This window comes from Rhea pennata, chromosome 4, assembly GCF_028389875.1.
Source record: "Rhea pennata isolate bPtePen1 chromosome 4, bPtePen1.pri, whole genome shotgun sequence".
Taxonomy (NCBI): Eukaryota; Metazoa; Chordata; class Aves; order Rheiformes; family Rheidae; genus Rhea; species Rhea pennata.
In genome coordinates, this window is record NC_084666.1 from 41,297,669 (window position 1) to 41,312,286 (window position 14,618).

The 14,618-nt window shown below is 38.4% G+C and overlaps 1 protein-coding gene across 10 annotated transcripts in view; it reads left to right on the forward strand.

Annotated features, from left to right (window-relative positions):
- The window catches only part of DDX60 (DExD/H-box helicase 60), a 54,448-nt gene continuing 39,830 nt past the window's right edge, over positions 1-14,618 (forward strand). Inside the window, exons 1-10 of one of the 10 annotated variants that reach the window (XR_009958143.1) lie at positions 1-219; positions 464-557; positions 863-988; positions 2,790-2,911; positions 5,997-6,175; positions 8,453-8,843; positions 9,005-9,074; positions 10,816-10,993; positions 12,383-12,724; positions 13,792-13,899. Coding sequence is in view for 9 of the 10 variants with exons in the window: in XM_062573792.1 (XP_062429776.1) it covers positions 8,474-8,843; positions 9,005-9,074; positions 10,816-10,993; positions 12,383-12,724; positions 13,792-13,899 (1,068 nt within the window). In the remaining variant the exon portion in view is untranslated. The other 9 variants (XM_062573792.1, XM_062573786.1, XM_062573788.1 and 6 more) reach the window with 9 other exon arrangements.

A 14,618-nucleotide genomic window follows, 5' to 3' on the forward strand; every position in this document is an offset into this window, starting at 1 on the left:
CCCGCCGCACTTACAAGCTTGCCTTTGGCCTGCTTCAGCCTCGCCAGTCACGGGTTCAGTGTTCCAACACTAGGCGCTGATGGTGGAGGGCAAGGCGAGGGGCGGCAGCCGCCCCTCTCCCTCCCCGTGAGGGCCCGTCGAAGAGGGCGCCTGCTGCCGGCTCAGGGCCGGCACGGCTGCCTCGGACGAGGAGGCGGGAGGCGCGCACCAGCCCCTCAGGTAAGGGAGGGGGCAGCCGTGGCGGCTGGGAGGGCGTTGTGGCGCCACGGAGCCCCTGCCGCAGCCGTTGGGCGGCCGTTGGTCCGCGTGCCGAAGGGCCTAACGGCCGCTGAGCTCGCGCGCACGTCGGGGCTAACGGCTGCCCCGCCCGCCGCCGGCAGCTTCCTGGGGCTCCGGGCGCTTCCCGCCTGCGCCTTCCTGACCTCAAAACTCTTTTTTCTTTTCCTCCCCTTTCCTCCCCCAGCACGGCTACAAAATGGCCAGGGAACATCTGAAAAACTAAGTCGGCTTCCTGTGTAGGGATTTCCCAAATATTTTTCGGTAGGAGCATGTGTGAGGTAAGAAGTTTTGCGCTTCAGATTGTGTTTGCCTCAGCAGATCTTAGACTCCCTAGAATTTTCCCTACCCCATTTTGATGCTACAATTTTAATTAATTCGACCTACTCAAGACATTTAAGGCAATATTAAATAATTACCCTGGCTTCGTACATCTGTCAACTCACGGGGATATGAGAGGGATATGAGAGGGGGTGTGAGGAGGTTTGAGCAGATAGGCATATTTTACTTCTAGTAATTGCTGAGTGCAGCGTTTAATAATGAAAATTTAGTGCCTAAAAAGCTAAAATAACCATTTTAATTGCAGGTACCCTCTTTTCCTAATGGCCAGGATTTTGCCAGTTGCTGGGAATCTAAGCTGTCTCCTTCCTTCCCTCCCGACTTGGGACAATTGTGTCCGCAGTGTCAAACTACCTCTGATACAGCATGATAGGTACTTGGGGAGTTTTGCTGTGGAGTGTGGTAAAAGTTGCTAAAATAATCTAGTATGAACATTAGAAATTTAAGCTGCTTTTTTATTGTGTTAGCTCAGCGTAGTCCTACACAATTTTCTAAGGAAAAAAAGTGAAATAAATTAATGACTAACTCAAAATATTATAGTGGAAAATCTATTGTAAAAGTAACACTCCAATTTAAACAGACTCACACTTTGTGTGCTGTAAAAAAGGCAAAACGAACTATAAGCATTAGGTAGATACTTAAATGCTAAGACTATGCAAAACTGAATTAGCAGTATTCTGGTTCCTCGTACGAAGAGTTTTCTTCTGAAGGGTTCAGCATTCAAGACCATAGCTGTAATTTTGTCTTGTTTCATTTCACTTAATTGCTTCAGCTGTTACTATTCTCTAAATTGATTTTGTTGTATATTTTGTAAACATTGGTTGTATTTATATATTAACTGTAAACTAGTTTTCACTCTCTGTAGCATATCTGAACAGTATTATCCATCCCCTTTATCCCCTGTGTAGTATTAAACTTTTGCTTAAATTTAAGTATGTGCTTCAGCCTCTTAGCTGTTATCTAAATACCTTTGTGAAAAATATCTTTCAAACAAGTCTGATAATGACACTGCCTGTCATAAAACTCATAACATAGCAGGCCTATGATAAAACCAAGGGTTTTATAGCATCACATGGTATCTTTTTCTATGGTATATACTAAGAGTTTATCAATGTAGTTCAGTTAGAACTGTACTTCAGTTTCCATCTGGAAGATGATCTCCATCAGATTAATTTTAGCTGCAAGCCTATAGTGCATATTTTACATGTTTGCATTTGCAGCCAGTCATGTACTCAGATTCCTTTTTAACATGTGAAATGTGTTTGATCTGAGCAGGCACAGACAGTGCTAAAGTTCAATAGCAGACTACAACCTCTGTTTTTATGAAGGGATTAACTTTGAAAAGTGAATATGTCTTTTCAACAGACTGTGAAATGCTGATCTCTAGAGATCTCTTAGTTTTCCTTTTATGATAATATTGCTTTACATTATTTTACCTTTTAAACAGCTATTACATGCTATGTCTTTTGATTATGCCAAATGAATTCCTGTGGTCTGTAGAAAGGCTCTTCCTGCCACCTAAAAACGTAGCTAATGCAAGATAAGTGTAGACAGCTGTGTATTGATGCCAGAAGTCATAGTGCTAAACAAAGACAAATATGTAAGAATGTGATATGCATACGTCTGAAGAGAGGAATTAATACTGAAGGAGGAACGTTAAGAGCGGAAGTAATCAGCTCTTAACGCCAGAAGAACTAAATTAAAAAAAAAAAAAAAAAAAAAAGTAGAACACAGCTGGCAAGTTAGAATGAACTGCTGAGAGATTTGTCAGTCGCTATCTTCTATTAGGGAGACACTTAACTCAGGAGTATTTTTGGAAAGAGTTGCCATGGAGTTGGAGGGACTTCAGGCCTTTTGCTTTTTCCTGATTGGCCAACAGACAGGTGCTGAAAAAGGTGGTAGCAGAAATATCCCAGACCTAATGGGTATCACATAGACAAGCAATGGCAACTTAGTTTTTGTTTTATGGTAGGCTGCATCATGTCAAAATTTAATGGAATTTTTGCTTTCTCTCTTTCCGATAAGAAACAAAAAGTGTTTGAACTAACCACCAGATAACGTCCGCTGAAAATACTTTTCAGCGTATTTTTTTGTTTACAACTTGGGAGTGGTGTATTGCTCAGGAGCACTCACTTGGTAGCTTAAAACTAATACGATATGTTTTTCCCTTCCAGAGTGAAGCGTTCTACGTACTTCTGATTTGCAAATACATCAGCTTTATGTTCTAAAGGCCCATGTCCTTCAAACAGAAACTTATTATTCCATTAAAAATGAATTGAATCACTTGTTTTTAGAGGTAAGTCATGTGACAAGCAAATTATTAAAAAAATAGATGCTTTTAGAAGGAACATAAAGGAGGCCTCCAGAAAAGGGGAAGACAGGACGCTTTCAGAGGCGATGAAGGCTTGTGTCTGAGGGCATTAAGAATCCTTGTATTATTTTTGGAGCCAGTTTGGGGAGTTTAGGGAGTTTGGGCCCCCAGATTAGATCCACTGGATTTCTCAAAAGCAAGAGTTAGAATTTTGACAGGGCATTGATTTTATATGTATAATAAGTACATCCGTTTTCAGGCATTACAGCTTTAGAGTCAACAATTAAACATTATGAAGCATGAAGGTACAGTCTGGATATTGTGGCATTGATGGACTGGAGGAAAGAAGTCCAAGGTTTTTAAGTAACACAAGCTGTTAAATGTGTTTTTCGTTTAGGCAGGATCCAAAAATATAGCTTTATCCTTTTGCTAAACAGTGAAAAATCCTGAGGAAAATCCTAATAAATTGTCTAGACAAATTCTGTGTATATTTAGAAAGCAGTGATGAAAAGCTGGTTAAAAAAATATATTTCAGACATAACGTGGTGTGTTCGACTTGCCACCAAACACGAAAAATGCCTGATAAGGTACGCATGCCTTCCTGACCTGTTTGATAAACTAGTTAGAGTCAATATAAAGATATCAAGTATGCAGTTGCCTGTAGGTGTTTTTTATATGCTTTAAATTCTACAGCATCACACATGCATCTTTGTATTGGATGTTCTCTACCAAAGAAGGACAACTAATTCTATGTTCTTTTTTTTCGTAGTTGTTGAATGAGATTCATTTATTTTCAGTGATATTTTACACTGCAATATTCTGATACTTTTTGAAGCTGGTGGCATTAGCCTAGAAAAGGGAGCAGACTGATTAATGAGCTAATGAACTCTCTTTAGAAGAAGAAACATAACAGATAATCATGTAAAATACTCAGTCAGAGGAGGAATGTGGACCTGGAAGGAAGCAGGCCTGAAGAGCTAAGACAACCACCCTTTAATGAAGACTGTGATGCAGAAGACTGCAGTATATGGGTGGTGAAAGCTATCAATGAGACAAAGCTATGAGCGCGCTACGGAAACAGCAAATCATTCACCCAGATGTAATACTGGAAAGAACACTTTAAAACTGTTCTGAAGACAGTTTCTATCTTTGTTGTCAAAACTTGACAGACTTTAGAGATTTTTATGATGCTTTCACAAAAGGGTCTGAAATTCCAAAATACTCTAAGCAATCAGGTATATTATTTGCTTTAAAATTTGGGCAACAAGAGTAAAACCTGGCTGTAACCAGTAGAAGTTAGATAATAAATCTATTACTGAAATTTTTTTTGCGATAACTTTAATTGTCTTGTTGCAGAGTTACACAGTTGCATATAAAGGCAGGTTTGGCATGCAAAAAGCAGGATCCATCAGAGCCAATCAATCTAGACTTTACTGGTATAATGAGAGAGAGGGTGGGTGGTTCTGTAAACAAACCAAAACCAAACTTCTTTATTGCCTTTGCTGTGCCTTCCTTTTCCCTCCATCCTAAAGTAATCCAAACGATCTAGAGAATTGTTTGTGCTAACATGAACAGTTTCAGAGGAGGAATTAGCTATCCTTTAAACAGAATTAGGGTAATTATATATAATATGTCATTGAATAAATATATGTACACATACTACTACAATTTATAGATACACAGCATTAAGGAATTAGTTAAAATCCACAGAATTTTCATGTCAAAATAACTATTTACTATATGAGACTGTATTGTGCAGTTTTGTAATTGATGGGTGTACAGTTTCTACATAAATAAGCCATTATAGCACATTCTTATCTCTGTCACAACAGATTATTTTGGACTATACCTTCCAAGCAAAACGAAAGTAATCTTAGGAGTTTTTCTTAGGAATCGAAACTTAACTTCCATATCACAGAGTCAGCTCCCTCAGAAGCCTATAAAAGTTATCACCTCTTTCTTGCAAGCGTAATTAGATGGGTTGCTGGTCAACCAGAAACTCTCCTTTTATATTTATTCTGCAAGTTGAATGGTTGATGTTACAATGAAAGCAGTGAAGCAGATGGTTTCCTGTGTAGCCAGTTTTGATGCTCTTCACTTTCATGGGCATTTGTCCCAGAGTGAGAGTGAGTGCCCATTTTGAGGGGTTTGCACAGAAGAAGGAGTGGCAGAGACTGTGCTTAAGGGCACTGTGACTACTTAGTTAAAAGCAGATTCTTTAAGGGCTGATAACACGAAAATAAGGAAGGAAAGAAAGGGCTCATTGTAAAATGTCAGAGGATTTATATGGGTTCCAGCTAGCCTTTGTATGCTTGCTTCTGAAATTATTTTGATTGACAGTTGATTTCTGACAGAACAGAGGAATTGTTTCCAATATTTAATTTTTTCTTGTAACTCATATGATAGATACACATGTTCCATCCCACTTACTGTTTGCTAGATCCTGAAGCTAGTGAGTGGATTTGTTTTGAAAATCTACTCTTCAAAACTGCGAAATATGTGTTTTAATTTCATATCAGCTTTGATTCTTGGTAGTTAATACACAGATAATTAAATTGAAATTTGCTTGAAAAGAAATTCAGCTTATCTCAGATGCTGTCAGGGCCTGGAGTGCACTAATAGGCTTTAACTGCTCTGACCAGCCTCACCTGGTGCCTCTACCTGCAGTCCTGCCAAGGGTCCTGGGGCTCCATTTAAATTCAGACTTGTTATAGTTGACTGGTTTTGGCCTTCTTCCTGACCTACTGTTTTGATTTTCTTGGTTGACCTTGGATTTGGCTTACTGCTTTGCTTGATGATCCCTGTGCTATTGATTGGGCTGGTTGGTGTCACTGTCCTGCCCCACTCACCTGCCTTGGGCAGGGTAACTGCATCCCGTCAGTGAGGGCTTTGCCTGGCCTGGCCTGGCCTGGCCTGTGGCTGCCCTCAGCTCCTGGCTGGCCCTGACCCTAAGGGAGCACCCTGGCTCTTCCTGCCCCTTGGCAGTTGCAGTGATCTGTTGTAGCTGTGTTACAATAAATGTTAATTACAGCATTTAATTTTTCTTCATGTTTTCTTCTTGGCTTCTCAGAAAACTGAAAAGAAATGTAAATCACATTTTCCTTTAAGTAATTCTTCATGGTCTCCCAGAAGATTTTGCTGCTGCATTAAATGAATGCAACAACAAAATAAAGAATTTTAGCCCATTTCCACTGATTGCTTCCAAAATGGCTAATGTGAAACAAGAATGCAAACTTCTTTTGGAAACTGGTAAGTGAATATTCTGTTTTTACGAATAAATGTTTGGGACTGTTTCTCCCCGTTCAGCAGTTGCCGGTACTTTTCAGGGGCAGCAGGAGCAGCTCTTGGACTGAGTTCTGAGCCCTGGCACTGCTGCCAGGGCACCTTGTGAGAGCAGGCAAGAGCTTCCAAGTGTCGCCACCTCGCAAATGAAACTGACCCGCGTGAATCCGGCACACTGGGAACAGAAACCGAAAGCAAGTGGGAGAATGCTGGCTCAGGTGGCCTCGGGAGTGGCCTGGCAGCAGTGCCATAAAGGAGCTGTGGCGACAGGTCAGGCAGCACAGCAGGCAGCGGAGGCAGGTAGGGCCCAGGCCTGGGGCTTGGGTTGGGTTAAGGTTGGGGTTGGATTTTGAGTTGAATTGGGGATTTTGGATAGTAGTGACAGCTGTGTTGGGGTTATGGTTGGCCTGGGGCTTGGATTCAGGCTGGCACCTGGGTTAGGATTGGGGCTGAGGCTGTGGCTAGGACTGAGTTTAGGGTTGGGCTTTGACTGGGGTTAAGGTTAGGGGCTGGGATTAAGGTTAGGTTTGGTGCTGAGGGTGGGATTGGGGTCAAGTTTTGGATTGGGTTTATGTTTGAGACTGGTGTGGGGTTAGGTTTGGATCTGGCACTGGCATTGATGTTAGGGTTATAGTTCGGGTTGCAATTAGGGCTGGCAGAAGCATTGCAATTGCAGCAGGAGTTGAGGTTACAGCTGCACAAAGTGCCTATGGGCCCCTCTAGTGAGCCTGGGATGAGGTGGTCTGTGTGCGTGCAGTGGGTGGGCAGGGACACTGCTGGGGTGCGATGGCTGCTGGCGGGGTGTCCAGCTGCCCCTGTCTATTTCATGGCCCCGGAAATGTGCAGAAAAGCTTTAAGACTTTTTTAACTGGAAATACACATACATGAGTATGGGCAGGTGTAGTTCTGCTTTCTGTTTTGAGAGGACAGCTGTTTCCTACGTGAATGACAATTTTAGCATACAAATACACGCATTCATCTCAGAAAGAATCTCAAGCCTTTGATACAACTTTTTCAATTTAAATAAGAAAACAGAGAAAAGTTTCAAGTTTATTCCTGCCTTGACGTAAAATACATATGTGAATGCATAAAAAGTGAGCTTTATGTGGCTGTATGTATATAGACTGCTTACATTTAATGAAAATACGTATTACAGTTCAACTATAAAGTTATTTTAAGCACACCACTGTAATAGAGCATTCTATGTGTACAGTATTTTACAATGAGATAATACAAGTGTATTTTGTTTCCTTTTTTTACAATTTTGTTTCTTAGGAGTTTAATGCAAGGTGAAAATCAAAATGAGAATTTCAGCTTAGTTTTGGATTGAGTCAATGAAATCTGAAAAATAGAGGCTGTACTTTATTTTCTTTCTTTCCTTAAGAAAATGTGTAAGACTAAAAATTAATTCTAAGGACCTTGAAAAGACATGCAAGTAATTTTTTTTCAGGTTGTAAAGAGTTCTGTATCAATTCCTGTACAGTCTCATCTGAAGATGAAACAGTCCTTTCATGGTCTCCGGAAACTAAAGGATAGCAGTATTAAAGGCATATGAATATTGCAGTGGCAAATATTTCAATGATAAATGCTGCACGAGCCTATTACCTGAATGGAAACTGGAGAAAACAGGGTTCTAAGTCTAGAAGAACTGAGCTGAAGTGGTAGGGAAGAAGCAAGGTTATCCCAAGCTGTTTGTTGTTCTGCTCAAGAGAACACAAAACTATGACTTTGTAAAACAGAGAAGTAGCCTAACCTTTATTCACTCAAGATTTGAGAACCCCACCCTAAAAAAATGAAGATAAAAAACTAAAACTGAATTACAAAGTGGAACTGGTACCAAACCATGACCACATAGTGCTTAGAGTGGTAAGGATGTGGCCAGTCTGCTTGAGAGGTGACTAAAATGAACAGTGCTGATGCAAGTCGCTTGGCCCAGGAAACAGGCCATATTGATATAGCCAAAATAACAAATGATGTCTAAGCCCCCCCCAAGCACCCAACAAATATGTAATGGTCTTGTAAACTTCAACAAAGACAAAAGATGATGTGTTCCTTATACCTCATAAAAGTAATTACTGATTTGAAGATGAAAATATGTCTCGTATATATTCATAAAATGGTTTCTGACTTTTCTTAAAGTTTTATTCCAGTATAGCTGTGAGGTAGATAATCTAGTGGTTCAAGTCTAAGAGGATACCATATTTTCTCCAAATTAGCTTTTGATTACTTAGTTTTCTTTTTTAGATACCAGAAACGAGATCTGTGATGGACTCTGCAGAAGCTGATTTCTGGAAAGTTGATGATGATGATACCAGCAAGAGTGCTAGTAATGATGATGAAGACAACGAGTCTATGGACAGTGGGAAAATAGGTTTAACGCAACAGTTTAAAAGGGAAGACGTAGAGAGTGGGAGCACAAGTGACTACGATGATGAGAATGAGACCAGTGATAAAGAAGAAAAAACTTTTATGCAGATGCTTAAAGAAATGGCAGATAGAGAAAAAAAAACTGAAGACAGAGATTACAGTAACTTTTATAGTACCTCAAACAGTGAAGAAGTAACACAGCAGGCGTCACAAACTGAAGGCAAGGATTTTAGAGTTCTCCAGGATAGATGTGATTCCCAAAGTCCTGGTGAGGAGATACTTTTAGCTTATGCTCATGTCTCTGGCTTTTATTATAGTGTTATATCCTTTGGCTTTTTCATAATTAACTGATGAGTTATGGTTATAGGGTTCTGCAAAAAACTATAACTCATATTTAAAAATTATTCTAAATTATTCTAATTATTTTAGAAAGAGTAAAACATCTTGGATTTCTGGAGAGGTTGAATCTACACATTTGGACATCACTATCACAAGCTGAGTAAGTGTGCTGGGGTTCACTGAAGAAAATAGAAATATAATTTAAAAATTTTTTCTTTGAACTAAGTAGACATTGCAGGGTAGTACCTCTCAGAGCAGCTATATATTTGTCATTTAGGTTTGTTGAAAACCAGAACACATAGCCACATGAAGGAAGCCTTGTAATATCATAGAATGTCTACCCAAAGATTAAGGATTGTTTGCAGGTTTTAGGAGCTAATCTGCAATTTTAACTTCTACTATTTATTATTTTTCAGAATCTCTAGCATGCTTTATAGCATTTTGAGCATGTTTCCTCACCTATTTTAAGGCTACTTGTGTTATGGTATTTACTTCTTTTTTCACAGTTTTCCTTTTCATATGTAGATGCTATGTCCACATCTGTTCTCCTGTATGATCTTCTGTCTCTTCAGATTCTGGTTCCTTTCTGTGCTTGGTATGGAAAAAGATTAGCAGTACTGTCACTAAAAATAAAATGTCTTCTCTGCATTCTGGAGATGACATGCCAGATATTAGTACTAATAAATGGCAGATAATTTAAATGCCTAGAGAGATTTGCATAGTTTTGGTTAATATCAGATTGGGCCTGCTTAAAAAAAAAAAAAAAAAAAAAAAAAGAGAGAGAGAGAGAGAGAGAGAGAGACTGCTTATCCTAGTCAGGAAGAAAAGCTGAGTCTTTCCAGATGTGTATATAAGGTGGTGTGTATCAGACCCTTTTGACAGCCTTGAAGAAAATAAGCACATTCTTACCATTACTACATGGATGTTCGTTTGCTATGTAATAGTATTATTTTTACAGTGGGAGAAATGGCATTTCTTTCAAGCGCTGAATCTGCAGATAAAACTGAAGCAATACCCCACATAATTTTGAAGTCTGCCATGAGTGTGTCTTGGCAATTAGGAATGAGATACCATAGACAAACTAAAAAACAGAGAACCTTCACTGAAAGGACTTGTCTCTTCTTTATCTGGACCTGCTGAAGTTCTTCTCTCTCCTTGTTTTTTCCTGAGCACATCATGCCCCTGGACATTCACAGATATTTAGGCATCTAAAGAGTGTGGTTAATTCCTAGGATATACTCAAAACTACTGAGGGCTGCCTGTTTGTATCTGTCATTTTTCCACTGAAGAGGATTTGCTCCTAAGACTGGGGGGATATGGCCTAAGAGAAGCTTAATGGCAGAGTTTATTAACATTCATAAATAGTTTTCTTAAATGGGAAGGGGATGAAGAAGTCTTTTTATTCTTTGCTGTCTTGAAAAAATGCATCATGATTAGATTGCTTTTGCTGTTAAGGTACTTTTCATGGTAGGGACATTCCTTGGAGGAGGGGGGTAATTGTCACTGTTGTGACAGTTTTTGATATCCCAGTGGCTATATTTGTATGGAAACAGTCAGGAATGCTTTCAAAATCTGTTTTGTGGTTGTCTCCGGAACAGCACCTGTATAAGCAGACATGAGCAAGAGCTGCCACAAAAGTTGCAGAGGCCTCAGATGTTACAAAAGTATCCAAAATTGTAGAGGAGAGAATAGTAATATATTCAATAATTGAAAGGATTACAAGCTATTTATGACTAACTTTAAATACAAGAAAGATGGTTCACTATATATTTTACTTATGCATTTAATGACTTAATTAAGCAAAGCATTTACTTTAAAGTCTATTAGTGAGGAAATTTCTTCTGTCCTATATCCATAACTTTTTTTGGAGTAACACTATGTACTTGCTGTTTTTCTTTCAGTTATGTCAGTCTTTTAAAAGACTTTGTGGAGTCCGAATTTTTTGTGATAGATGGAGATTCCTTACTGCTTAAGTGCTTATGCAAGGAAACAGAATATCTAACCTTCTTTTACCGAGTTGAATGCTTTCTGCATGACTTCACTGAAAAAGGAGCAAAATATGTAATTGTTTTCTTTAAGGTACTGAAAAAGTAACATTATTTGTTTGCTATTTAAACCGCTGCACTTTTTTGAAAGGGATTGTCTGATTCTAATCAAGTTTAGGAAACAATCTGTTTGTTGTATCTGCAATAGAGAGAGATGTGTGACATTCAGTGGGAATAACATTTTCCTACCTCTTCCTTGCGTGAGACTTACTTTAAATTTTACAGTAGATTTTAAGAAATGCAGTAATGTATTATAATTCACATCAATTTTTGCTGCACAACTAACCATTAATGTCCAAATAATGACAGTTCCACATTGTCCTGTATGAGATTTTAATAATACTTTCATTGTATCATACATAGGTTGAATTCTATAAACATATTTAAGATTACTTGAAAATTAATAACTTTGTTGGTCCTGTCATGGAAAATTTATTAGGAAGAATGATAGCTCTATGGAAACAAAAAAGTAGATTAGAAATGATGTATGGGAGGATGCAACTAAAAGGATCTGGAATCACTGCTAGGGATGGCCAAGTATTGCAATTATTCTACAGTGCTTCCTCTTCTATATAATAGCTGTTGAAGTCTTTATTTGTTGATCATTCATTCCTTTCATATACCTTAAAGAGGAAAACAAACCAGAAGGCACAATAGTTTGTGTTTTTCAGAGACAGAAAATGTTTTTCTTGGTTCAGTCTATCTCATGGTTTAGCTACAGAGCTCAGGAGCCCATCTAGTATTGTGTTTGTCAGGCAGTGTTTGCAGGCTTGGGGCATGTGGGGAAGTGGGCAAAGGAGCATGCATCAGCACATAACTAATCTGTGAAAGTGGTTATTCCTTTTCTCTTTGGGCTGTTTTCAATCACAGGGGATACAGATCAAGACTAGTACAGTTGGCACCACTCATACCTGACACATCTCTTTCTTTTTGTTTGAAAATACAAACATATAAACATAGTCATGAAATGAAAATACTGCAGCAGGCATTTACCAAATAGGCTGATTAGATTTTCACAGGAAATCTTAATCTCTCATTTCTCAGCTTCTGAGATCTAATTTTACAACTTGACTGTTCTTTTGACATGGTTTTTGTATGTGTGTATTTATGTGTTTTTTTAATATATGTGTCTATTTATAAAATATGTATAAATATATATCTATATATAGACAGATCTATTTATTTTTCTTTCATTTGTATACCTTAAAAATATTTTTGGTTGAATTTGCTTGATATGAGTGGTGCAAAATTACTAGTAGCGTACAAGGGAACTTCAATGATATGTGAAATATAACAGCATTATGACACATGAACTGTAAATAGAATTTGAATATGAACTTATATACAGTACTTGCAAAAACTGAATTTGAATGTTGTTCACTGAAATATAGCTGAGTAATCACATTGACTTCATTTTCTACAGGATGCAGAACAAATGTACTTTGCATATCCCCATTTTCTTTTCCTGCGTACTGCGTTAATAGAACACCTGAAGCATAACACAGACATCAGTGTTCATACAGAGTTCTCGAATTGTTTATCATCAGAATGGGAGATTTTCCTGAAAAACAGCTATCCTTATTTCATCATTGTATCTGATGTAGGATTGACCTCTCTCCAAACAGACTATTTATGTATCTTTATTGCTCATTCCTTGTCCAAGAAAATCAATGTTGTGCTTACTTCAGGACAGGAATATGATACGCTTAGAGTTTATGGATATCATCTTCAGAGTTTGTGGAAACACAGATTATTCTTTCAAAAGGTAAATTACACAACTTCTTTGTGGTTTTGCAGTCACAGTGTTACAGTTATACAAACCTGATACATTGAAAAGATCTCAATATGGATATTAGATTTTACATATTAAAACTATATAGCAGTGATGCTTGGCTCATTTTATGTATCTTTCATCTAATACTCTTGAAATCTTTAACAGATAACTGTTATGACTTGTGACAAATTCCTGCCCCATTCTCCATAGTGTCATTCTAGCCTATACCGCTCAGCACTGCTGGATCTTAGGGAGAGCTCTCCTAGCAGAGGATGGAAAGTGATGTGACAGGCCCAAAGCATTATTCAATCTGCTTAATGCTAATGTAACTCCTCAGGCTGGACTGAGAATTTGACTATTACATTCAATAATGAGTAGTTCAGTCCTCCCTAAATTTCACTGTGTAATGCCAGTCCTGTAGACAGTCCGACTGAAAGCAGTGGGATCACTCTGTGTTAATGATAGCAGAATTAAACCATAGCATCCTCAAATTTCACATTGTTTTAAAATAGCTAGTACATTTATCTAAGTTTATATTACAAGTTCTTTGTAGGGTCAGAAGTAGGTCACTGACTTGGACTCACAATGTGTTTTGTGTTTTCCATAAACTGCTTTTGATTCTTCCTGAAAATAGTGTTAAATATACATGATAAAATCCTTTAATATTTCATGTTTTATCCACTGGAACATAAGTTACCATGTCTCCTTTTTCTTTTGATGTTCCCATTTGACATCCTTGTTGATAATCATGATATGATAAAAAGCCTGCTAGTCTCAAATACAACCTTTCCCGTAATTTCAGTAGCCCTTGTCTTAGTTGGCTTGCAATATGCCAGGCAAGACTAGAATTAGGCTAGGGATGTGATGCTTGATGAAACTTTATTTAGAGAAATGTTTCTTGTAGGCTGAGGTTTGATATATAGATACATATATTTAGATATATATGTGTATATATATATATATACATAAATTTGTTTTCCATCTGTGTATGGCTAATAGTCCTTCATGCATTTTGTCTGTTGACTTTCACATATAACTTTGACTTCTGCACTTCTTAGCATGAAAAAGATCTGCAATGTGCCTGTGAAACTATAGTCAGGTACACAGCAACATCCCTATGTCTGTATGGACATCTCAAGCTGAGCCTGAAAAGCATACAAAAAGAGGTATTTAATGTTTTGCTGCCCCCTTTCCTCCCCCCCTCCGCCCCCCCGGTGGCTATCTTTCTCCATTCCTATTCCTGAAATTGTCTTCTAGTCAGAATTGGGGGCTGTTTCCCTTATCCTAAAGTGACACCCTGAGGACACTAATGTCCTCTCGTTTTTCAATGTTTTTCACAGCTACTTGAGGTGGTCTGTTAAGTTTTGCTCTTTACGTTCACTGAAGCAGGATGGTTCAACTGGTTGGTGAGATCCATCTTGTGGGGTGCTTCTACCTTGCTGATTCCTTTTGTCTAATGGAAGATGGGGACCAGCCTGTTAGACAGAAAGCTGTATCTGTAGGTGCAGCGCCATATAAGGGGGTCAGAAGCTTGTCCATTGCCTCAGCCTCATGGCAGCAGCTGGCTCTTTGGTTAGGATGATGGAGGGTATGTTCAGCAGCTGCAGATGAAATTAGCAGCAATCTAATCTGTAGGGACATCTCAAAACCTAAATCTAGCTGCTTTAGCTGCCAAGGCTTGCACACACTGTTAGTTAAAGTATTCACAACAATATTGGGGATATTTTTTGAAGAGCTGGGTTATAGTTGCAAAGCTTACTTTAATCAACAATGATTAAAACAATGGATTATTTAATCTGATTTTACAATATTTTTAACTTAAAAATATGATACTTTTATGGTACCATAATCACATTTAGTGATTAACCTGCCCATTCTATTTTCT